The sequence below is a fragment of the Microtus pennsylvanicus genome, chromosome 5 (genome assembly GCF_037038515.1).
Source record: "Microtus pennsylvanicus isolate mMicPen1 chromosome 5, mMicPen1.hap1, whole genome shotgun sequence".
Lineage (NCBI taxonomy): Eukaryota > Metazoa > Chordata > Mammalia > Rodentia > Cricetidae > Microtus > Microtus pennsylvanicus.
The window spans coordinates 59,902,087-59,927,201 of NC_134583.1; the positions used below are offsets into that span (position 1 = coordinate 59,902,087).

The 25,115-nt window shown below is 47.8% G+C and overlaps 1 protein-coding gene and 1 pseudogene across 1 annotated transcript in view; both read left to right on the top strand.

Moving 5' to 3' along the window:
- The window catches only part of Vps35l (VPS35 endosomal protein sorting factor like), a 107,119-nt gene that overhangs the window by 74,362 nt on the left and 7,642 nt on the right, over positions 1-25,115 (top strand). The window contains exons 27-28 of the mRNA XM_075972016.1: positions 9,479-9,618; positions 22,130-22,295. Of these exons, the coding sequence (XP_075828131.1) occupies positions 9,479-9,618; positions 22,130-22,295 (306 nt within the window). The remainder of the gene's footprint in view (positions 1-9,478; positions 9,619-22,129; positions 22,296-25,115) is intronic.
- Positions 20,951-21,066, top strand: LOC142851461 (small nucleolar RNA SNORA24; annotated as a pseudogene).

Here is a 25,115-nt window from a genome sequence, read left to right on the forward strand (position 1 = left end):
TAGTGGGTTGCTTGCCTTCATTTGTAGGTGAAGAGAATAAGGTTTGTAGTTTGCTGGTGGCATCCTGACAGATGACCACACCTAACATGGCACCCTGTTGTTAGGACAGCCCCTTCATATCAGTACGTACTTTCCTTCCGAATCCCAGATTCATATGGTGCTAAACACCTGTTATTGTAAATCGGCCATTTGGATCATTTGTGAAAAAAAACTTTGTATGTGTGTATATATGGTGTATGTATGCATGTCTGTGTATGAATTCAGGTGCATACATGCCATGGCGGACTTATGGAGATCAGGGGACATTCTCATTTTGAAACGGTCTTTTGCCAACTAGGACCAGAACATGCTACCATGCTGGGCTTTACATGGGTGCTAGGAATATGAACTCAGACCTTCACACTACGTTAACAAACTCTTTACTCAAGGAGTCAATTTCCCAGGTCTGTTTGGGTTTTGTTGTTTTGTTTGTTTATTTATTTGAGACCTCAAACTTGATCTGTAGCCAAAGATGACCTTGAGCTCCAGATCCTCCTGCCTCATCTCCCAAGTGCTGAGGCTGCATGTATGAGCTACCGTCCTCATAAACCTATAAAAGACAATGAATCAGAATTAAGGAATAGGGAATACTTAATCCCCAGTACTTAGGGGAAACTAGACTTGCTAGTCACAGACAGAATGCACAGCCTCCTGGGTATCTTGCAGGGAAGACAGAAAGTCACTACCCCTCCCCTGATCCACAAATTGTAGTGGCATTTCAATTGTATTTTAATAAATAAAACTTGCCTGAAGATCTGAGAGTAAAACAGCCCCATAGGTCAGCCTTACAGACCAGGTAATGGTAACACACACCTTTAATCCCAGTAGCTAGACTAGTTTGCCATAGAAACGCATGCCTTTAATCCCAATGGTGCATGCCTTTAATCCAAGTTCTAGAGAGGATTCTAAAACAGGTGGAAACAGCTCACAGTCTTATTCTGAGATTCCTGGAGGCAGGATCGCCATTCATACTCAGGTTGAGGTAAGAGTCAGTGCTGTCTGCTTTACCTTTTGGATAACCCCAGTTTCTCTGAATTTTTATTAATCGTGCTTCATTAAATAGGAGGTAACCTGTGAGCTGGGCAGCCTTGGCTCAGTGCAGAGCCCTGGGCACTCCGAGTTGAGCAGGAGAGAGCAGATATACACTGGGAACTTTGGTTTGGTGCTGATGAAATTGGAAATAATTTATATGTCTCTAGCGGACCTTCACATTAAATATTGATGTCCAACATGAACGGAAAAGGGCATGTTGCCGAATCCATGTGGCGAAGTCAAGGTTATATTAAGCTGTCATTGGTAACAATTAAGCCATAATGGATGTGCCACTTAATTGTCCCCAGGCGTTTGTACTTCTGTAAAGCTTGCTCCATTTTGGCATCATTGGAATAGTGGCCCTTATGTCCTTAGACATCACTGCTTTAAGAACAGTTTCTGTTACACAAGCACAGGTTGACAGTAACAGGATTAAATCTCGGTGGCCAGCTGGTCTCTGGACCTTGCTAAAGTCATCTGCATGTCTCGGTTTCAATACATCAAGTTTTCAGGATCTGTTGTGTGTGTGCATGCATGAATGTGTGTATCTACACCTGTGTATATTCCTGCACGCTGAGTCGGAGGTCAGTCTCAGGTTTTGTTCCTCAGGAGCCATCACCTTATTTTCTGAGGCAGGGTCTCATTAGCTTGGAACTCATGGCTTCTGTTGAAATGACTGCAGTGAGCAGCAGGGATCATTTTCTGCCTCTCCAGCGCCGGGGTACAAGTGTCTGTTGCCACATCAGGTTTTCTCTATGGGTGCTGGGAACCTACCTCTGGTCCTTTGTGGGTGTGCACGGTGCTGGCTGAGCATCTCCACCCCACAGCCCATGCTACTCTGTTTTATTTGCTGGTTTCCCCCACGGTATTGATGCTGTCATTATATTTAAGCCAGGCAGAGAGGAGAAACACTGGAGACGGCTAGAGGTGTGTTACAGTGTCTGTGGACCTGGGGACGGTTAACTACTCTCAGTCAGAGCCCTGCTTTCATAGAGTACTTTCAAGGGAGGGGGCCTTCAACCCCTTGGTCCCCTCTTATCAAGCTGTGCTGTCTTCATTCCTTGATCCCTCTGGACTGGGCTGGTTTTCCAGCTGGGCTGGTGAGGAGAACACCTGGAAGCTTGGAAATCTGGGAGTGAGTTAGATGCCTCTGAGCTATTGCTTGGTTGACAGTGTAAAGTCTCCCATTAGCCCTGACCAGTGCTTATGAGGGAGCAAACAGCTGGTGACGGGCCAGGCTAGCACTTCACTGTTGTCTCTCATGATCCATGCAGAGTCACGGGCTTCGCTGGCAACAGCAAGGGTGTTTGACAGGCTTCCATCACAGTCCTGTCTGGAGGGTGTTCATGGGGTGCGCCTGGATCTTGTTGAAAATATAAGCCATCTGTGGTTTTCAATTTGAATGGTTTTGTTATAAAGGAGTTCAGAGTGCGCATTTGAAGGAATTCTAGCAGTAGGACTGTGTTAGGCTCCAGTAAGGCTGTAGCTCAGTGGTTGCAGCTTTTGTCTTGTGTACCTGAGGTTCTAGGTTCAATCCCTCGTACTTACAAAAAGAAAAGATTCCAATATTGTTCTCTGTATTCCCTCACCCCCTTCCTCCAAAAACGTATTATTCAAAGGACTTCTTTTTTCTCAGTTCTTTTCTTTTTTTAAAAAATTTATTTATTATGTATACAACATTCCTTCCATGTATGCTTGCATGCCAGAAGAGGGCACCAGATCTCATTATAGATGGCTGTGAACCACCATGTGGTTGCTGGGAATCGAACTCAGGACTTCTGGAAGAGCAGTCCGTACTCTTAACTCTGAGCCATCTCTCCAGCCCTCAGTTCTTTTCTTCAATATACTGTAGGCAAAGTTTCTATGTGTTCTGGCAGCCACTCCCAAATAATCACTCAGAGACTTATTATTAAGTGTAAATGCTCGGCCAATAGCTTAGGCCTGTCTTCAACCAGCTCTTGCAACTTAAGTTAGCCTATTTCTGTTAATCTATGTGCTGCCCTGAGACTTGATTACCTCACCTATGAACTTCCCATGTTGCTCTTCAGGTCTGACTCTGCCCCAAAAATTCTGCCTAGCTATCGGCCAATCAGTTTTTTATTAACAACGAGAGTAACACGTTTTCACAGTGTACAGAAGGATTATTCCACAGCAATATACCCATTAAAAATAACTTTTGCAGTCAGGTGGTGGTGGTGCTTGCCTTTAATCCCAGTACTTGGGAGGCCCAGGCAGGCTGATCTCTATGAGTTCAAGGCCAGCCTGGTCTACAGAGTGAGTGCTAGGACAGGCTCCAAAGCTACACAGAGAAACCCTGTTTCAAAAAACAAAACAACTCCCCCCCAAAATGAAAATAACAACAACCACAAAAACCATTGCAGGGCTGAGGATGTAACTTAGTTGGTAGAGTGATTGTCTAGCACTATTATTGTCACTATATAAAAGTGGGCGTGGTGGCACATACCAGTAATCCTGACACTCTGGAGGTAAAGACAGGGAGATCAGAAGTTCACTGTCATCTTTGGCTATACAGTAAGTCTTGGACTACCCTGGGCTACATGAGACCCTGCCTCCCCCCACCCCAATTTTTTTAAACCTATTCTTTTTGTGTTCTCTGCCTTTCTCTTTTTGTCTGCCTTCCTCTCTCTCTGTCCATCTGTCTGTATTCTCATTTGACATGCAGTCCCCTCCTCAGAAAGGAAACAGAGTGGAGTCTTCTGTTGCTGTCCATAAGCCTTCCTGGCTCGTCAGTAAATCTTGGCCAGGCCCCATCTGCCGCCCCGTGCACACAGATCCACCTCACTGTAATGGCTGAAAAGGATCCTGCTTCTCAGGTTTGAGAAGTGCTATAAATTATTTTCTCCAGATTGTCCCCTTCAGTCCTCACCAATGTTCCTTTCATTGGAAAACATTGGTACCCTTTCATCATTGTTGCTCTTGGCCTGCAGTGAGCATGCCTGCAGTCTTACTCTGAGCATCTTGAAGCTCTCTGAGAATTGTCCCATCTCTTAGCAAATGTCTGAAGACTGACTGGGGGCCAGGTGCCATGCTGAGGTGCGGGGTGAGCCCCTTATGTTTTCTCCTTCTGGGTGGAGTTGTGGGAAGGACCCAGGGTCTTGTGTGCCCCAAACTGGCCTCATACTTGGTATGTAGCCTGAAATGAACTGTCTCCACCTCCTGGGTGCGAGAATTACAGGCATGTGCCACCACACCTGGTTTATGCGGTGTTGGGGATTGGTGTGGGCTAGGCAAACACCCAGGCAACGGAGCCACACCCCAGTCCCAGGATAGCATTCTTTCTGAATGAAAATCCGATTCCTCCTCTTATCTGTTTAAGAATCATGTGCAGGCAGTTTCCTCTTGAAGACATTGTCTTCTGTGGCTTTTAATAGCTAGAGTAAGATGCTCTGATACCAACATCACCCAGGTGCAGTGACTCACCTGAAATTCCCAGCAGCTGTGGAGGTTGAGACAGGAGGATGGCTTTCGTTTAGGAGTTTGGTCAACATAGTGAAGACTCCCATCTGTGAGAAATTTTAAATGTTACCCTTTTGGGGGGTTTTGTTTTTAAAGAGGAAATGTGATGTTGACAGGATCATTCAAACTCTGGGCTGAGGAAAACCTGTTTTCACTGGCAGATCCCCCTCCCCCATCCCCCAGTTCTGTTTACTAAGCTGACACGGAGAAGTCTCCCAGACATTTTCATGGGGTGTGCCTTCTGGAAACAGAGTAAGAATTTGCCTTGGAACCATGTGTGCCTGTCCCTTAAATAACTGTTTGAGTTCCTGCATTAGAATAGGAACTGGGTGGGGTGAGTGACAGGAGCCAAGGGACAAAGCTGCTGCCACTTTAATGGGATATAATAATAGGCACAGTCTCTGGGCCACTGGTAACAAACACATAAATAGAAAATATAAATGGTCCTCTGCATCGTTTGAAGCAGGATTTTAGTTCTCACTGTGAAGTGCTCTGCTCATGATTTTCAGGTCGTTTCTAGGGCAACAGAGTCATAAGGCATGAGGACTGTGACCTTCTGCAGGAGACAGCCAGACGTGGTAGAGTCTAGGCACCTGCCTGTGCTGGGAGGGCTGGGAACGGGGTGATGTCAGGGATATTTTGGGTTCTTTTGTCTTTTTTTTATTATGGTCAAGTATATATAACATAAAACTTCAATTTAAATAATTAGACTAGGGGCTGGAGAGACGGCTCAGTGGTTAAGAGTACTGTCTGCTCTTCCAGAGGTCCGAGTTCAATTCCCAGCAACCACATGGTGGTTCCAAACCATCTGTAATAAGATCTGGTGCCCTCCTCTGTCGTGTGGGTATACATGGAGGCAGAAAGTTGTATACATAATAAATAAATATATCTTCAAAAAATAAAAATAAAAAAAAATTAGACTAGAGTTTCTTATGTATTTAATATTTTCTTTATTTTTTGACAATTTCGTACATGTATACAATGAAATATAATCATATTTGATGTCCCTATTTCTCCCCTCCAACTTCCCTCCTGTCCCCCACAGTATGATCTCCCTCCCGACTTCATGCTTTTGTTTGTTTGTTTATTGGTAACCTGCTGAGTCTAGTTAGTGCATTATAATCCCTTGTACACAGACGTGGGGCAGTCCACTGAAGCACGGGGAACCTCTCCCAATGCTATCGACTGCCAATAGCTTCTCAGTAAAGCACAGGGCCTGGAGACGATCTGCTGTCTTCTGTGCCGGGATCTTGACTGGCCTGATCTTATGCAGGTCTTGTGCAGGTAACACAGAAGCTGTGTTTTTAGTGTGACAGCCACGTCATGTGCAGAGGACAGCACCTCACAGTACCTTTCCCCATCCTCTAGCTCTTATGTTCTTTCTGCCTCTTCTTCCAAGATGGTCCCTGTGCCTTGGCGGGAGCTGGGAGAGGAAGGGATCAATATAGACGTCTCCTTTAGGCTGAGCACTCAGTCCCCATCAGCACTCTGACCAGCTACGCATGCACCTCTCCACTGACTGTTGCCCACCATATATATATATACACACATACATATATATATATACATACATATATATACATACACATATGTGTATATATATATCTTCTCTGACTAGATAAAGTCTTTGGGCATAAGGTAACTGTTTAGAAGGTAATTTGATAGCATAACCATTTACAAAATAACAATAGCAGATTTACCCTAGGGCCTATGGCCTCCCCCAGTCATGGGCTTTTGGCCAGGATTATAGTACCAGGCATGAAATTCCTTCCTGTGCTACAGGCCTCAGATTCAGTTTTTTTTATTTATTTTTATTATGTGTGTGTGCATGCACGTTTGTGTGTGCTTGCATGGCACAGTCCACATGTGGAAGTCAGATGACAGCCCTTGAGAACTGTTCTCCTCCCACCTTTATGTGGATGTCAGGAACAGTGCTCAGGCCGTCAGGCTTACACAGTTTTCACAGGGAGCCACCTCCCGTGCCCAAACACGTCCGTTTTAAATTTACGTTGCAGTGATGTTAAGCATCTTCATAGTGTTGTACAATAAAGTCCAGATTCTCCAGGGGCTGAGCTGGTATTTCTGGATTCTTAGCATTTGTATTTAATTAGGAAATAAGGGAGACACAGTTTCTGTAAGGGTGAGGCTCCTGGTGTGTGGACCACCCTCCAATGAAGGACGCATATGCAGGAGTATACGGCCAGCCCAAACTGTACCTGGTGGGTTGAAAAAATAAAAAATTGCATGCAGATTACAAAGCAGCAATAAAACTATCTGAAATGATAGTGCAGATTGGAGTGGCATACACTGTCAAAATTGACAGGGAGCCACATAGGCGAGATACTCTGACCCAAGTTATTGTTTAGTGCCTCCTTTTACGTGGCTCAAGAAGAGGAGTTTGGTTGCTGAAGAACATAGTTTGGGCGCTTCTCTATTTTGATTGACAGGTTATGTTATATAACCATTTTCTACCGCATGGATCCCTTCCCATCCAGGATGCACCTGACTTGAATCATTTACTTGCCCAGGTATGCATAGGCTGACACATGGGATTTCCTATGAAAGTTCACTTTGAGGGCACAGTTTGCCTTATAGCAAGTGCACCTAAAACTAGTTCAGGCCAGATCAGCCTTCCTGCTCCCACCTGGACATACCTAGAGTAAGATTGAAAAAAACCTCTCCCTGAATCTTTAAGGGAAGGAGAAACTTACTGCATTGTTCAGAGTGAGGTTTATATGCAGGTGGGGGCTTGAGGCCGCAACTGGCTGCTGCTGGGTACATTGTTTAGAGAGAGGTGTGTGTGCAGAGTACTTGCAGATAAAGGCCTCAGGCTGCCCTGTGCATTAGGAGAGGGTTGGATTGTGCATAGGCCAACCCAACTGGCATCCCAAGTAGCCTAGCTGTTCCCTCCTGTGCTTACCTGTCTCAGAATGGGGTTACTGGGAGAAATAATACACTGTAAACCTTATAGACACCCCACTCTAGTGGAACAGAAGGAAGGATCCTGCTTTCTCTAAAGGAAAGCAGTTTCCCTTTCGAGACCTAGGAGGTAGGATGGATCCAAACACGCCTTTCTCTTTTCTAGCCCCACATTACCTCTGTCCTCAGCATGATTGAGGTCAGCTGCTCTCTTCCTTCTAGACTGGAGCACTGAGTAGGCTCCCGCGCATGGTTAATTAGCTCATAGATCCCTTGGCCACTTCCCCCAAGACGTCCCTAGTGCCCACTGGAGTGTCCTGTGCTGCTGCAGCTGCTGCTCCTACTGCTTAGTAGCTTTGATTACTAAGGGGATGCAGAGGGACAGACAGTCAGGGATGAGGGAGCAGCCTGGCAGGGAAGCACCTCTCCATGGTGTGTTATGTTTCCTTGAAGAAAGAAGACAAGTTACAGGCCCTCTCAAGTTCAGGCACATGCTTTTCTTGTTAACCATGGCCTTTTTTCCTTGGGCAGCCAACATCTGCCATCAAGCTAGCCCCTCAGGCATGCAGTTGGGGTTACTGCTTTAACCTGGGGTTCTGCACCCTGCTGCAGCATTCTTGCGGGTCATTGGAAGTCATTTTCTGGTGGAAAACAAACTGGTCCGTGAACACATTTGATGTTGCTGAGCAGTAGAAGGGTTTACGTCTCAGACCAGTGCTTTGCCTTAAGTCGTTTTCTCTGGCCAAGTCAATACTTTGGCAGGTCTACAGAGAAGTCCCCTCTCCAGCTTCCCCAGGGATGCGGTCCTCCGGCTCGCTCCTCTTCTCCTTCCTTTCTCCCATCTTTGGAAGTTCTCTTTACAGATCTTTTTATATCTCTTTGAATATCTTTATTTTTTAAGTAATTCAAATAATTCTCTGGAAATGTTACTTGGTTAGAAGTCTCTAGAGCTCTGTGTGTGCTTGCATGTGTGTATGTGCGCACTCACGATAGCTCAGTGTGTGTTGGCTTATGTTTTTTTAGCACAATATTCCAATGTAGCCCAAGCTGATTTAGATCTCATGGTCCTCCTAACTCACCCTCTTGAGTATGGGATTGCAGGTTTGTGCCTTAGCACCTATCCTCCTGCCTCATCCTCAAGCACAGTCCCTAGCTCATCATCTTTGTGCTAGAAGAGACTTAGACCAGGCTCCAAGCAATAGCTCTGCTGGCCACTCTAGAACCTTCCACCTACACAGGAGTGAAGTGAGTCCTTCCTTACTTCACACCTTATTTCCCATCTTTCAAGTGGCCCTGGTGACAGCCCTCTCATTCTTGTGGACATAAGGACTCATTGATCCATACCAGGCTAGAGCCTAGCTCAGGTGACTAATGTATGTGTATATGTGTGTGTTGTGTACATGTTTATGTGGGTGTGTGCACATGTGTGTGCATATGCACCTACTTTGGAACATGTGTGCGGAGGCCAGAAGTTGATGTCAAGGATCTTGCTTCACCATTCCTTATTTTTTGAGATAGGTCCTCTCAGTGGACTTGGAGCTCATTGATTGGCTTGATTGGCTGGTCGTTAGGCCCCAGGTTCCTCCTATTTTTGCTCTTCCTGGTGCAGGGATTGCAGGGAAACCCTGGTGCGAGGACTGCCGGCATACCCTGCTGCACTCAGCTTTTGTGAGGTACAGGGCATCCAAAGTCAAGCTCTTGTGTTTGTGCAGCAGGCACTCCACTGATTTAGCCTTCTCCTCGGGCCCTTTTCTAGACCGTCTATAAAGTCTCCCGTCTGTTTCAGTCCTTCAACCTAAGGCTGTTTAGCTGCAGGTTTTCCTTGTTGCTATAGTAACAGCAGTACCTCATCTGTGGTGGTTTGAAGAACCTTCATCTGGCCTTGCCGGCTGAGCTGAGCCCTCAAGGTTGCCTGACTTCCATGCAGCTCTCAGGCTGACCCCTGGCCAGTCTAAGGAAAAGCCCAGCTTGAACTTTCCACAGTGCTCATCCTCTGACTTTTCTCTTGCAGCTGATGCGTTTTTCAAAGCTGCCATTGGCCTCATCCCAGAAGTCCCGAAGATGATAAGCATCGACGGGAAGCTGCGGCCGTCGGAGCCCTTCCTCCTGGAGTTCCTGTGCAATTTCTTCTCTACTTTATTGATTGTGCCGGTATGCTTCCCAGGACCCACGGGTGGTCCTTATTCACCCTGCCTTAGTGTCCCGAGGCCTGAAAGTGTAAGGCTCTGTCGACTGGCTCCGTTGTTGCCAGCATGAACTGCTGTGACAGAGAGCTTGAAGCTGAGCCGCTTCAGTAGCAAATGTGTGTTTCTCACAGGTCTGAGGTTGAGAGTCTGTGGTCAGGGGCCGGCTTGGCTCTGCCAGGATCCTCTTCAGGGCATTGGCAGCCCTCTTCCTGAGACATGATCACATGGCAGAACGTGAGAGCCAGAGTTGCTGCTGGCCCTTTGGGTTTTTGGTATTCTGGAGTCTAATTATTACCTTTCAGGCCCCTTGTGTATTGGGCAGGGTTCTCTAGGGGATCAGGATCAAAGGATGGATATGTACCCACAAAGGGGATTTATTAGATGGGCTTGCACTTACGGGTGCCCTGGAGAGGCTGAGAACCTAGTAGCTGCTCAGCCAACAAAGCTGGATTCCTCAGATGTCCCCAGCTTGGCACTAGAGACCTTGAAGACCCTTGGAGAGCGCACTGCACTCTTCTGTCTACATTGGAAGACCCATGTGTTCTGATGTTGCGGAAGGAGATGCACTCACAGCAGAAGGCAGACAGGAAAAGAAGCGCTGCTCTTCGCTAGTGCTGTCCACCTGGAGGAGGCTCTTAGTTAATCTGTAACATGGAGGGTCCGGTCTGCTTGTTTGTTTTCTGTCCCGCTCGGTACCCCACAACTGTTTAGCCCCAAAGAAAATCACACATAGGTCTCCATAAATTATAATATAGCTGATTGGCCCACTAACTCTAGCCTCTCACTGGCTAACTCTCACATCTTGATTAACCCATTTTTTTGATCTATGTTAGCCATGTAGCTCAGTACCTTGTTCAGTGAGGCAGATCACATCCTGCTTTTTCGGTGGTTTGGGCAGGAGTGGGAGGAATCAACTTCCTCTTTCCCAGAATTCTCCTATTCTCATTGTATCATTTCTACTTCCTGTCTGGTTTTCCCGCCTATATTTCCTGCCTGGCCAATCAGCGTTTATTTGAAACATGATTGACAGATTACAGACAATTCTCCCGTACCATTAATCTGTCCAGGAAATGCCCTTACAGAGCAGGCATGTCTTTAAAATATTTTATTTATATGAATGTTTGCCAGCATGTATGTGTATACATGTGTGCCTGGTGCCCACAGTCGCCAGAAGAAGTTATCGAATCCCCTGGAACTAGAGTTGTAGACAGTTGAGAACCAGCATACGGGGTCCTCTGAAAGAGCAGCTAGAGCTCTTAACTGCTGAGCCATCACTCTGTTGCCAACCAGGTGGTCTTTTAGCTGATTCAAGGGCAATCAAACTTAACCACTGCAGCATCTGATTGGGATTGGGGCTTCTGCCTATCTGTGGGGAGGGGGCACCGACATTCGGTGTACTGTACTCTGCTGATACAAGGGCTCAGTGGCCTTGAACCATGATGGTGAGAATGGGGACCAGCTCTTCCTCCTCCTGGCTCTCATGTCCAGCGATTACCTATGTGTGTGTCCTATCCATAAAATGGGGGTGGTCTTTGTGCCAGCTCCCGTGTTACGGTGAGGTTTGAGCGAGCGCGCAGAGTGTAGCCACACCGTGAACCTTCTGGGTAGCAGGATTCTTTGGAACAGTAAAGAGTGAAACTGGGATCCTTGTGGCTCTGACAGATGAGCAGTCATTCTTGGGCTAGAAGGAACTGGGGCCCTTTGGGGAGTCCTGCAGTAGGAATTCCTGGAGGCTTCCCATAACTGGGGTTCTCAGCCCCGGTCTTTCTCTGGGATCCCACCTGCTTCCTGACATGAGTTTGGATGAAGAGAACAAAGTGACGTCTCTGTATTCCCTGCTATCTGATGCATTTGCCTTTCACCAGATAGTGAGCTGCGTGCAGAGAGCCTCAGTGGCCATGGCAGTTGCTGGGGCTTGTCGCCAAGAGTCAAGAGCAGGCATCCTATTACTATAGTTCAGGCACAAAGGCCCTTTCCTTTCTTTCCTTTCTTTTCTGTTTTGTTCTCTCGCCACAGCTCCCTTCTCCCTCCCTCTTCTTTGCCCCTTCCTGTCCTATTCTTTCTCATCTCATATCTTGTCATCAGTCTTTTGATTTTTTTTTCTTTTTTTCTCTAAGACCCTTACTCTGTAGGCCAGGCCATCCTGGAACTCAAAATCCTCTTACTGCAGTTACTTCCCCCGCCCCAGTGCTGGGGTTACAGACATGCAGCTCCCCACCTTACTATAGCCCCCCACGCCAGTGCCCAGTTACAGACATGCAGCATACCTTCTTCGCTAAAGTCCTCTCTGCAGAGACAAAAAGCACCCACCTTGCTTCTGAGAGATCACCTGAATATCAGCCTGCTCCCTTCCTTACAGAGCACTGCGGTAACTTTGTCCATCAAAGCTTTAGCCGTACAGCTGCATTGGTGTGATCAAGTCCCCTTGAACAGCCCCAAGAAACCAAAGGCGTTGCCTGCTGCCACAGGGAGGGGGCACAAAGCAGGCCCGGCCTGCTGGTGTGGTATACTCTGGTACTGGAGTACATCTCCTGGACTCTCGGCACTGGGAAGCCTGGGCAGGGAGATTCTGAGTGTCAGGCGAGACCCAATCTCAAAGCCTCTGGAAAAAGATAAACAAAAACTGCAAACCAGATATCCACACAATACCCCCAAACCCCTCCTCAAGAAGATTGCATCAGAGTTGCCCTGTTGAACACACATTCCTAGAGCTCCCCCTTGGAACATCTCTCTCAGGAGACTGAAACTGGCCCTTTGGAGGTCATGGCCCGAGTGGTTTAGGAGGGACCCAACCTGGAGAAATGTCATGCCGCATTTGGGCTGTGCCAGTGACTCAGCACTTGTTGGGTTCCAGGTTTCTTTTGGGGGGGGGTGATGAAATATTCTTTAGTCAGTTGTGGTGACAGCCGCACAAACTCTGGATACACGAACAGTCATTGAATTGTATGTCCTGAATGGGTGTATTGTTCCCTGTGTGGATTATGTATCTCCATCAAGCTGAGAAAACAAAAAAATGACTCAGCAGTGGGCTCTCTCTGTTCAGATTCCAAGTTCTCAGAGGGGGACCGGGAGGCCCAGCCACAGACCTGCTCTTGGGTAAGGCTTTTGTCCTTCAGCAGTCGGCAGCATCCTGGGGAGGAGCCAGGGGTCGAGGCAGAGCTGCAGGGGCTCCTGGAGTCTCTTCCAGCGACACTTGATCCCAGGGCTCTTTGGTCAGTGCCTCCCTCTCTGTAGGACCTGGTTATTTGTCATAGAAGATGACCAGAGGAGAAAGCCAGGTTTGCGGTGAAGCGGTTGATGTTGGTTGTTGTTTGGCGGTTAACTGGGGTGCTTCACAGCCTGCACACAGGCTTGCCGTGTGCTCAGAGTGGCTGGAGTATCTCCGAAGGCTTCTCCTCAGAGTCACACACTTGGGTTCAGTCCTGACCCAGTGACCTCACAGCTCTGGGGCCTAGGAGACGGTTTTTTAAATTCCTCCAAGTCCTCCAAGTCTCACCTGTCATCTTTCAAACATGTCATCATAAGGCCCACCTTGCAGGACTGCTGTGTGGGTTGAATGCAACCATAGCTATGAAAGCATGGTGCAAACCAGAGACCCTTCCCTGGGGTTACAAGCTGGTGGCCAGAGAGAGAGCAGACTGCAGCCTGGAGTCACACTTGCTTCCCATGGGACGATGGGAAGCACTTGGAATGAATTTTCCACATTAAAAATATTGGTCGATTGTGAAAGCAAACACAGGCTTGCGTTCTCCTTGAGGAGTCAGCTCCTGCCTGCGGCTGGCATTCCATGACTTGGTCAGGTAGCCACAGCTGGAGAGCAGCTGCTCCAGACACACCGGCTATGCACCTTCCCCAGCTCCCCTGGGTATCTGTAGACACGTTTAAAAACTCCTTCCAGATGCCAGCCTGGCACAGAGGCATCAAGAGAACATCTTCTGCTCAGAGTGGGACTCCGTTGCTTCTCCTGCTGTCAAAGACTGCACTTTGGCGGGACCCAGCAATAATCAATAAAGACTAATTTGGGGGATAGGAGGAATGCATGTAGAGGTCAGAGGTCAACATCAGTATCTTCCCTGTATCTCTACTTCAGTTCTTGAGACAGGGTCTCTCAGTGAGCCTGGAGCTCACCAATTAGGACAGAACAGTTGCCCAGCAAGCCCAAATCTGCCTCTTCTCCCAGCACGGTGGACACAGACAGGTGCAGGTACCGTCTGCTCCTGGCTTTTCCGAGCGTCTTGGTGATGTGACTCAGGGCCGCGTGCTTGCATAACAGGCACTTGTCCTACTGAGCTATCTCCCAGTTTTGACCCCAGGAACATGCCAAAGCCCTTCATCAGCACTTACAGAGCCTCTGAGAATCCTCCCTGAACCCTTTAAAGTAGGAATTAGAAATCTGTTTCATTTATAGACACCTAGAACAGAAAAGACTGTCTGGGCTGTGTAGTAACTCGTAGCAGAACAGGGATTTGAACCTGGATTTGTCTCTCCCAGGGGCCCTCACACATGATGTGATCCTGGGGAGTGTGTCACACGTTTGCTTTGCTCAGGGCCATCCGGGGTTAGCAGCTCATCACCGCTCAGCAGAGGTAGCACCATACAGAAGCAGCTCATCCAGACTTTTCACATCGCTTTCACTTGCCGGTCTCCAACCTCTGTCTAAAAATATGAAAAAGAAAGCTCTAGAAACCATCCATTTTCACCTGTGTGCCATTCTGCATGGTGCGATGAGATGTCACCCATCCGAGTGTGAATCGTCATTTGTGCAGTGGGTCCACCCTGTGTGTGTGACCTGCTGTATCAGGCTCAGGGCTCTTGCCAGTCTGTGAGTGGGTTTCTTTTGCTTCAGTGCTTGGAGCACATAAATTTAGTGACTGTTGGGATATGCTGAAGAGAAACCCTTGAGTGGTCCTTTCTGCGAAAACGTAGAAGTTTTCAACTTAATTAGAAAGGGAAAACATCTTTTGTTACTGTGTGTTGTTAAATTTATTCTAATTTACGATTAGTCATTGTTAATCTCCTACGATGATGGTTAGATTTTATCGTCAACCTGATACGACCTAGAATCATCTAGAAGGGATTGTCTAGGTCAGGTCGGCAGTGGACATGTCTTGGGGGAAGATTCAACCATTGCGCAGCACCATTTCCATCCGTAGCAGGGAATCCTGGACTTGTAAGGGTGGAGAGCCTGGGCTGAGCACTAGTGGGCACCGATTCGTTGTTCTCTGCTCTTGGCTGTGGATGTGATGTGCACAGGGACTTCATGTTCCTCCTGCCTCGACTTCCCCAAGTGATGTGCTGGCCCGGTAGCCAAAAAAACCCCATTCTCCCTTAAGTTACTCTTGTCAGGGCGTTTCTGTCACAGCATCAGGAAGGAAACTAAGAAAATTCTGTGTCGAAATTATACCGTCTCATGGGTATGTACGTGTAAGAAAAAGTATCTATAGGGTTAGGTACTTGTGTGGTTTCTGGCATGACTGGAGTGTAGCCTCTCCTCAGAGGGACTTTGGAACAGATGATTGGCACTTCGTGTGAGCAGAGAGGTCCCACCTGAGAGCCATGGCTAAGAGACAGTCAGAGGAATCACACCTAAGCCATGACAATGGATTTTGCATGAAATCAACCCCCTCCTGTTTACCTCAGATTGGTTCCCTTTCATGTCACAGGTTTGTGTGTGTGGGGGGGTGGCTTTTATTGTTTTAGAATTTTATTTCCCTGTGGTAACCACAAGTAACATAAGCTCTACTCCTAAACTAAAGGCTTCAGAAGGACTGTACAGAGTCATTGACCTTACATAAAATGGTGACCAACAGATCTTGGGAGTGTTTTGTTTGCTTAACTGGAAATGTATGCTTGTTGCTCCCTACCTCCCCATTCTCCACCCTCCGCACTGTTCACCCCTGGAGTCATGAATTAGGTGGTTTTAGATTTCTCTAAGTGGGCTCAGGCAGTGTTTGTACTTGTGACTGGTCTGTTTCCCTTAGCGCGAGTCCCACACTTCCTCCATCTTGTCACGTACAACAGGCTTTACTGTTTAAGGCTTGCCAGCCTTCCACCGTGTGCACAGATCTCTTTCTGTGCATTCATTCATCCCACACCTTGGCCATTGTAGCAGTGCTGCCGTAGAGGCAGGTTTGCTAACATCCTCTCCAGAACCTGGACAGACACCCAGACCATACTGGTGGATCATGTGGTAGCTACAGCAAGCCACATGACTGAGGGCACTCAGGAGCCCCAGTGTTATATGGGGCTCAAGAGAGGGAGTTGGGTTGTTTAGGGGAATGGAATGGGTGGCTGTTTTGATTGATAGGCTTGGATTATTTAAGCTTTTCCTCATGGGCATGTCCCTTCCCAGAAAGTATCATAATTTAGTTATATACTTGATAGGCATAGTCAAAAGAGAGTAAATAGAAGATTTTTCCTAAAAGTTCATGTAGAGGACAGAGTTTGGCTTACTTTGCATGTAGTCAAGCAAGTTTGGGCTTGATTGCCTCCCCCACCCTCTATACCTGGACAGAAACTATTCGCAAAGGGACACTTTCTGATGGTTTTCAGGGGAGGAGAGATTGGTTTGTTTCTTTGTTTGGAGCGAGATGTACATGCAGGTTGGCGGGTGTGAGATGTCTGAAGTTGCAAACCAGGTTGCTAAGTGCTTGGTCAGGAGAGTGATGTGGATTGCAGTGCCAGGTTACGAAGCTATTCCCTGTGCCTCCCTGCTGTCCAGAGAAGCTCTTTCCAGGAGCAGGACAGTCTCATTTAGCAACGTCTGGTAGGATAAATAAAGTAGAACTGTCGCATCAAGGTCAGTGTTGAGGTTTCAGAGCCCCAAGTTTGTGTGGGATTTGTAGAAGCTAGAATGTTAGGATCTTGTTCTCTGGCCCTGGTCACTGAGGCTGCAGTGGGGACACACGTTCTCTTATTTTTTTACTTATTAAAAGTAGCTATAGAGATAGCAAGACATCCACATTCCACTTCACCCTCTCCTCTCTATCATCCTGGTCCATAAGTACCTGCTAATCTGGGAATGGAGGAAGTGCCCCCTACCAAGGAAGTCAAGCTTAATGTTAAACACCACCAACTCCATCTGTAAGAAGCACCAGGCACTGCAAGGACATCTGAGTGCCCCTCTCGTGGGGGTTGGGTATTTTTGTGGTTTTAGGCATTGTGGGGACAAAGGAGTCACCAAGGAGGACTTCAGGTCATTGCTGGTTGGCTTTGTGGGTATGGTGGGAGGTTCCACCTGAAAAGCAAAGGCCAGAATGAGCTCCCGGGTGATTAGAGAAGCCACACCCAAGAAGGTAGGTTTTCAGCTGAGATCAGAAGGAAAATGAGCACTAGGTGCGAGGGAGAAGAGAGGGAGGAGAGGGCTTCATGGCAGAGAGCACAGTGTGCATGAAGGCCTAAAGGTAGGATGGGGGTGTCGGGCACCCCAGAGGGACTGGAAGGGAGGGACTTATGAAGCTGTGCAAGTGAGGAGACACTGGCACCTGCTCCAGTAGCCTCAAATCTGCTGGGGATCTGTCTCCTTTGCACCCCAGGGGCCCTTTCCTGCTCTCTCTCAGCCCATTGGTGTTCTGGCTCTGTGACACCCAGCCCTTACTGTTCATTTAAATCATATACCCCTCTTTTGATGATCAGCCAACATCTCATAAATACGCACTTGAAACACTGAACCAAGCACCCAGTAAGGTGGAAGTTCTCCAGCCGGTCAGTGACCCAGCCAGGACATAAAGATGTGCTGTTACCATCTTTGCTTAGAAGTGCAGCAATCATGACTCAAGTATTTCTTCTCACCGGGAGTGTGATGAAGTGAGGATTCCTAAGAGCGGGGACTTCAAAGGAACAGTGGAGGGACAGTGTCAGGCCCTTTTTTGGGTCAGTAAAAAGGACTCACCTTCTGGCTCCCTCATGGAAACCACCTCATTGGCATTGAGTTGCCCCATCTAGGAGGGAACCTAGCCAGGCCACTAGGGATCTTCCCACTGGAGTACCATGTCAACCCAAACACCTTTTTCTTCTAAAAATGCGCAGCCTGGGGAGATGGCTTTGTGAATAATATCCCTTGCTCAGCGAGCAGGAGGTCCTAAGTTTGATTCCTCAGCACCCATGTGAAAAGGCAGACATGGCTGTGCATGCCATAACCCCAGACTGGGGAGTGGAGACAGACTCTCTGGTCCACCAGCCTCGCTCAGACAGGCAGCTTTGAGAGACCCATGCTCAAGGCAATGTAGGTGAGAGAGCAATAGAAAAGACATCCATTCTGCTCTGGCTGCTGCATGCCCATGCACAGGATGCCATGTAACATGTACAGACACACAGGATGGGGTGGGGGAAGAAGAAAGAGGAGGAGGAGAAGAAATAAAAACCCGAGTGTGGACTGGGGCTTCAGTTAAGTTTGTAGAGTGCTTGCTTTTAGCATGCATGAAGCCCTGGGCTCAGTCACCAGTACTGCATAAAACCAGGTGGTACATGCCTTAATCTGGGAAATGAAGGCAGGAAGGTCAAGAGTTCTAGGTCATCCTCTGCTTTATGGTGAGTTCAAAACCACGAACCCCATCTCAAAGGGGCAGGGGGCTGAGGGCAGAGATAGGCAGATTCTGGACCTCACTGGCTGGCCAGTCTGGTCAAATTGGTGAAGTCCAGGTTTAGTGAAAGACCCTGTTTCAATAAAACAAGGTGGAGAATGGCCAAGGAAGACACTTGACGCTGACCTCTGGCCTCCACACCTAAATTCATTAGCACACGTTTGCCCACACACAGAATATGTACATCACACACACCAAAAAAACAACTAAATTATGTGCATACATTAGCACATATTTGTGTACATAAAATACATCCACCACACACATACACACAACAAAACAACAGCAATAACAAAATTACTAGTTTAATATTAGACACACATTGAATCCATTGTGTTACTTTGAAAGGATACAGGGCTGGGGTGGAGCTCAGTTGTTGGTACAGTGCTTGCTTGTCTAGCATGCTCTACTCCCCAGGGTCTATCCACAGGAGACCTGATACAGTGGTACATGTGTGAAATTCCAGCACTCAGGAAGTAGAGGCAGGAGGACCAGAAGGCCAGAGTTATCCTTAGCTGTATAGCCAGTTCAAGGCCAGACCTAGATACATAAGACACTGTCTCAAAAAGAAAAATAATCTACCTATGCTTGGCTTCAGCTATTGAACCATTCCCAAATATTAAAACAAACAAACAAATTATGTTGTAGTCCCTGAAACGCGGAAGTGCACCATGGACATAACCTGTCATCTCTTTGGTTTTGAACAAACCATAGAAGTGCTCATCTTAGCCCATACCCCGAATTCCTATGGCCCCACTTCTCTGAAACTGTGTTCATTGGTCTCCCACAGGGTGGGGACATTAGTGTTGAAATGAAGTTGCTGGAACATTCAGACTGTGGTCTATTCCCAAGGCAGATCCTTAAATTTAAAAAAAAAATGTATTTTAGTATCCATGTAGCCGAACAAAATAGCCTAGTTAGAAACAGCTGCAAGCAGAGGAAGGCAGCGGTGAGCTGCCAGCTGGGACTGACTAGCCTCGCCTGGGTGGTTCAGATTGATGTACACAGCTCGCATTGTTTGGATGCTTGAGCGTCGTGCATCCTCTTTCTTGCTGATACAGTAGGAACAGTTCCCACAGATATGAGTGGCTTGTGCACATCTCGAGCTTCTCTGCCCAAGTCCTCACCCCTGGGCAGTGTCACTGCAAATACATTCATCCTAGATCAGGGCACTGCTGTCTGAATTTAAAACCCTATACCTGCGCTCTAAATAGCCCCTCCCTGCGCATCTTCTTCCTGAGCACATAGACATACCCAGTGTGTCCAAAGAGGGGGAGCTAAGAGCAGACAGACTGCCAGAACTCTAACCTTGGAACCCCCACATCTCCTATGCTGGAAGTGTAGGCTGAAGCCACTCATCCCCTGTGGCCTACTCCTATGGATGAGATAGGGCTGGGCTTGGTGGGTTGAAAGCCCTGTAGTTACTTTCAAGACCAGTTTTGTAGCTTCCTCAGGGCCTGGCACACGGAAGGTGTCAACAAAGGCGACTGACTCAATACGATTCCTGTGGGGTCTGCCATACGCCACTCACTGTGCCAGGGCCAGGGCACATGCTCACACCTGGCCACGCCAGCGTGTATTCCTGGAGGCACCTTCCACAGAATTCAGCCAACTGTCATAGTAAGTGCTGAAGAGGCTGAGGCAGGAGGATAATGAGTTTAAAGCCAGTCTGAGCTATCCCTAGAGCCGGGATGATGGCTCAGTGAGTGGTACCCAGAAGCATGCGGACCTAGGTCCTGGTTCTCAGCATCCATGTGAAAAGCCAGACATGGTAGCAGGCTTGTGAGCCTAGTACTGGAAAAATGGAGACAACAAGATCCCTGAGGCTTGCTGGCCACTCAGGCTAGCCAGCTGGTGAGCTCTAGGTTCAGGAAGAGAGCTGTCTCAAAACAGCACAGAGAGTGACTGAAGAAGGCTGCAGATTTTAGCCTCCGACTGCCATGTGCACATGAACCACACTCACAAGTGTTCACTTATATGCATACCCAACATGTATTCACAAACACACCTAAGCACATGCCTAAATCCAAACAAGCAAAAATCAGAATCCAGCCTGCTATTGAGAAGATCTCGCAGTATGTGGCAGACACAGGTGCAGCGGATGTAATACCTGTCTTTTGCAGGTCAGACGGAGGCCACCATATGTGACAGGGCAGTTTTCTGAAGCCATAAATCAGATGTTTTCAGTTGGCAGGATATGCTCATGATAAAAAGAAAGAATATAGGAAGCTGGGCCTCATGGCCTGGGCTTGTAATCACATCTACTTGAAAGGCAAGCACCATAAGTTAAGGCCAACTTGAGTGATGTAGTGAGGCGTCTTAAATACAAAAAGGGCTGGGCGGTGGTGGCACCTGCCTTTAATCCCAGCACTCGGGAGGCAGGCAGAGGCAGGAGGAGATCTGAGTTCAAAGTCAGCCTGGCCTACAACGTAAGTTCCAGGATAGGCTCTAAGCTACACAGAGAAACCCCATCTCGAAAAACTGAAAAGCAAAAAACAAAAAAAATCAAGAAATACAGAAAATGCTTTTTGGGCCAGTGAAATGGCTCTGCAGGTGATGTCACTTGTTACCAAGTCTGAGGACTAGAGTTCACTCCCTTGTACTCAACTGGTAGTAAGAGAGAACCAACCCCTAAAGCTGTTCTCTGGCCCTGGCGTGTACACGACAGTGTATACCAATACTCAAATACATGTGCACACACACACAGAGGAGAAAATGGATGTAACTTTAAGGAAAGTGGCTTCCTGTCCATGGAAAAGCATGTTCTTGTTGACTGGCAAAGCTGCCTCCATTTAACTGGTACTGGATTGGGACTTTTGCAAGGAGCATTCTTTCCCCTTCAGCTGCGAGGTGCCAGTTATTTTGCACACTTGTCAGTGCCAGGGAGAGTGGCCTCTGGAGACGCTTCTGGCTTCCAACCCATCCAGCCAACAGGAGCCACCGCCCGCAGACTGGCGTGGGTGAGGATACCCGTGCAGTGCCTGTCCCCTCACAGTTGAGCCCCAGCCATGCTTTGCCAGTGGCCTTGTCCCTCCACGCAGCCTCCAGCTGCAGGTCTTGTTCCAATAGCGCCCCTACCTGCACCTGCGTTTTCAGCCTGGGATAATAGCAGCATCCTCCTGGCACCAGGCCCTGGCGCCCAGCCTCATGCTGGCCCCAGCTGCGAAAATAATCTTTTGTACCTTCTCTTGACCTGAGTGTATCCCGCTAGGGCCCAATACTGTGCCTGTCCTACAAGTAGGAGAGGTGTGGCTGGACCCAGGCAGCAGAGATTGTGTGGGGGTTGGTAGGGCAGCTGGGCATTTGTTTCCTGAGAAGTGTCAACAGGAGAGCCACCTTGGGGATGGAACTGAAACCACCCACCTTTTTGCATTGCAACTCTCTTTTGGAAAGATTCTGTGTAGTTCCTGAGAAACACTTTATTCTAGGTTTTCCCTCTCACGGGAGTCCAGGTTAAGCCTTGCTGTGGGTGAGGATCCTTGAGAGTGGACCTGTCTTTGAAGTCAGTGCATTGGCTTCTGCCATGCCATCTGCTGAGGACCCACAATCCTCCTTTGTAATTAGACAGATGTGATCTGCTTCCACCGCTGGGCATGGGAACTCAAGGAGTAATCACGGAAGCACAGGCCATTGGGCTGACAGGTGACTGCCAGTTGTTCTTTAGACCCGAAAGGGAGGCTGTTGCTCATGTCGCCATCCTGAAATGCGTGATCAGTGGGTGAGGTGTGTCTTGTCACTCTCTCTCTGTGCCTAGGCTCCTGAGTGGCCCTGCCCAAATGAAGCAATGAGCCTTTTAGTCCCAACAGCTGCTTAAGGGAAGCGTTGGGTTAATGGGTGCTTTAACTCTTCTACTTCATAGCTGGGTTTATCTGTCATGTTTTTTTTCTCTACCAGGATCATCCAGAACACGGAGTCCTATTTCTGGTTCGAGAACTTCTCAACGTGATCCAGGACTACACCTGGGAGGACAATAGTGACGACAAAATCCGAATCTACACCTCTGTCCTGCACCTGCTGTCTGCCATGAGCCAGGACACCTATCTTTACCACATAGACAAAGGTACCAGGTTCCCAACCAGCCCTCAGCATGCCCCCATTTCATGGACAGCGAAGGGACTGTTTCACCGTGTCTTCTTAGTGTTTGTGTGCACATGGGTTGTGTGTACATATTTGTGTGTGTGCATATAGAGGCTGACCTTGACTCTGGGTGTCTTCCTTAATCATTCTTCACCTTATTTATTTGAGTCAGGGTCTCTCATGGAGCTGGAACTCACCAATCTAGCTAATCTGGCTGGCTAATGAGCTCCAAAGATTTGCCAAAATCTCTGCAAGTCCATCACACCCCTGCACTTACTTGCTGGGATTACAGGCACATGCTGCCATGTCCAGGTTTTACATCTGTGCTTGATATATATGATTGTTTGAATAGGAATGGCCTCCATAGATTCTTGTGTTTGAATGCTTGGCCTATAGGGAGAGGCACTATTAGGTGTGACTTTGTTGGGGTCAGTGTGCCCTTGTTGGAGGAAGTGTGTCTCTGTGGGAGTGGGCTTTAAGGTCTCAGATGCTCAGGCTAAGCCTGGTATGGCTCAGTCTCTTCCTGCTGCTTGCAGATCAAGATGTAGGACTCTCAGCTACCCCTCCAGCACCATGCCTGCATGCTCTTGCTTCCCACATGGCAATCATAGACTTAACCTCTGAACTGCAAGCCAGCCCAAATTAAATGTTTTCCTTTATAAGAGTTGCTGTAGTCACGGTGTCTCTTCACAGCAATAGAACTCTAACTAAGACAGTGTCCACACTCAGGTCCTCCTGTTTGTGCAGCAAGCACTTTACCCACTGAACTATATCTCCAGCCAGGCAGGGCCTCATGTAGTCTGGTCTCAAACTCACTTTATAGCTGGAAATGACCTTGAACTTTTTTCTGTAATCTCTGTAGCTCTGGCTTCTCTGTGTTCCTAGACCTTGAATTCTTGCTATCCTCCTCTATGCACAGAGTGCAGGGGTTGCAGGTATCTATTAGCATGCCCAGTTAATGCAGTATTGGAGATTGAACCCGGGCTTCACACATGCTAGGCAAGCGCTCTGTCAGCTGAGCTGTGTCTTAGCCCAAGAGCCTGTATTCCTGAACCACTTCCCACCCTCCACTGAGTCTCCCCAGGAAGAAGCCTGGCGATTTGTAGGATCAGTTTTTTTGTGGTGTTGGAAATGGAACCCAGGGCCTTATATGTGTTAGGCAAGCTCCGGGCCATTGGCCATCTGCCCAGCCATGTGTGTGTGACAAGTGCCTGAAGTCATTTTGACCACGTGCTGGGATTGCAGAAGCACCCTTGGATCACTGGTTGAATACACAGGTAGATGAGTGTCACCACTGGCTCGCCTCACCCTAGTCCAGGTGGGCTTTGATGTGGGGTTCTGTTCCCTGAGCTTCGGGAGGGTGTGGAGGCCTGCCAGCCCTCACCGTTCCAATGCTAAGAGGAAGGGGCAGTCTCTTTCTCCCACCTGCTACCATCTGTTCTGTTCTTGCTGTTGCTGGTTTGAGAGCAACCTCTCTGTATCCCTCCCAACTCCTTTTTACGTCTTCTAATGAATTAAACCCACAGAGCCTCAAATTGATTGCTTAATCTCACCTGATCCCAGATAGGCAGAGGATTGGACATAGGTCATCCTCAGTTGCATTAAGTGTTTGAGACCCTGCCTAATCTACATAAAAAATACATCCTAAACCCAAAATCCCCATATTTAGGATCCCATGACCTGGCGCTGGTCCATCCAAGTACTTACTACTACCATGGCCTCGCTTGTCTGTGTAGGTGGGCCAGGTCAACCTTGTGCCTCACACTGGGTCCTCAGATCCTAGCCCAGAACCCAGTGATGAGCTGACCTCATTCAGTAGCTGCTATTGTAAAAATGATTTCCCTGGGGAGAAGCATACATCTGCCTGCTCCTTATAAGCCCCAACAACAAGCCAAAGTATGACTCTGCCGAAGTTCACCCTAGGGAGCCAGTGAACTCATATGCTTGCTTACAGAGCATGGGTGACACAGAGCAGGCACACTGAAGTCTTCAGCCAGCACAAGCAATGCTTCCTCCCCGTAGCTGCCCAGATGAAGTTCCCCTTCAGTTAGCTTTCTCCAGCCTGTGTACTCTCTCACCTCCTGAGGTCCCAAAGCCATTTAGGGCAGAATTGCATAAAACTAGAGTCTCAAGTGAGGATACAGCGGTCCTCACAACTCCCTCCTTCTCTGATGGAGGCTTGATCATCTCACCCAGCAGTTTTGAGCCTTTTCTGGATGTAGAACTCAGAGAAAACTCCAACAGTGGTCCTGTGTAATGTTGGCTCATCTGGGCCATCCGCTTCTGTCGAAGATTTTTCAGGGGGTCTTCCTTGGTCAAACCTGATTTTTCTTAACTCAGAATGAATTCACAGCCTCTCATTTCCTGTGAAAATAAAAGCAAAACCTCTTCTCCAAAGTAACATATCTTCTGACTTAAATTTTGAAGTCAAGGCATTTTCAAAATGTTGGATTAATCCAGCAACATTTATTTTTAATCAAATGTCTTTTAGCAGCTCTTGCTCTTTCCTCAGCTGTCAAACAATTCAAAGACAACATAATAACATGCAGTATCCAGATACTCTGTGTACTTTCCATCTTTACATGGCTCTATTTTAAACTCTATTTCTTTTATTTTTATTTTTAATTTTTGGTTTTTTGGAGACAGGGTTTTTCTGTATATTTTGGCTGTCTTGGATTTCAGTCTGTAGACCAGGCTGTCCTTTAACTCAGAGAGTTCCCCCTGCCTCTGCCTCCCAAGGGCTGGGATTAAAGTGTGTGCCACCACAAGCTAGTGTTAACCCTTATCCCAAAAGTCTCCTTAA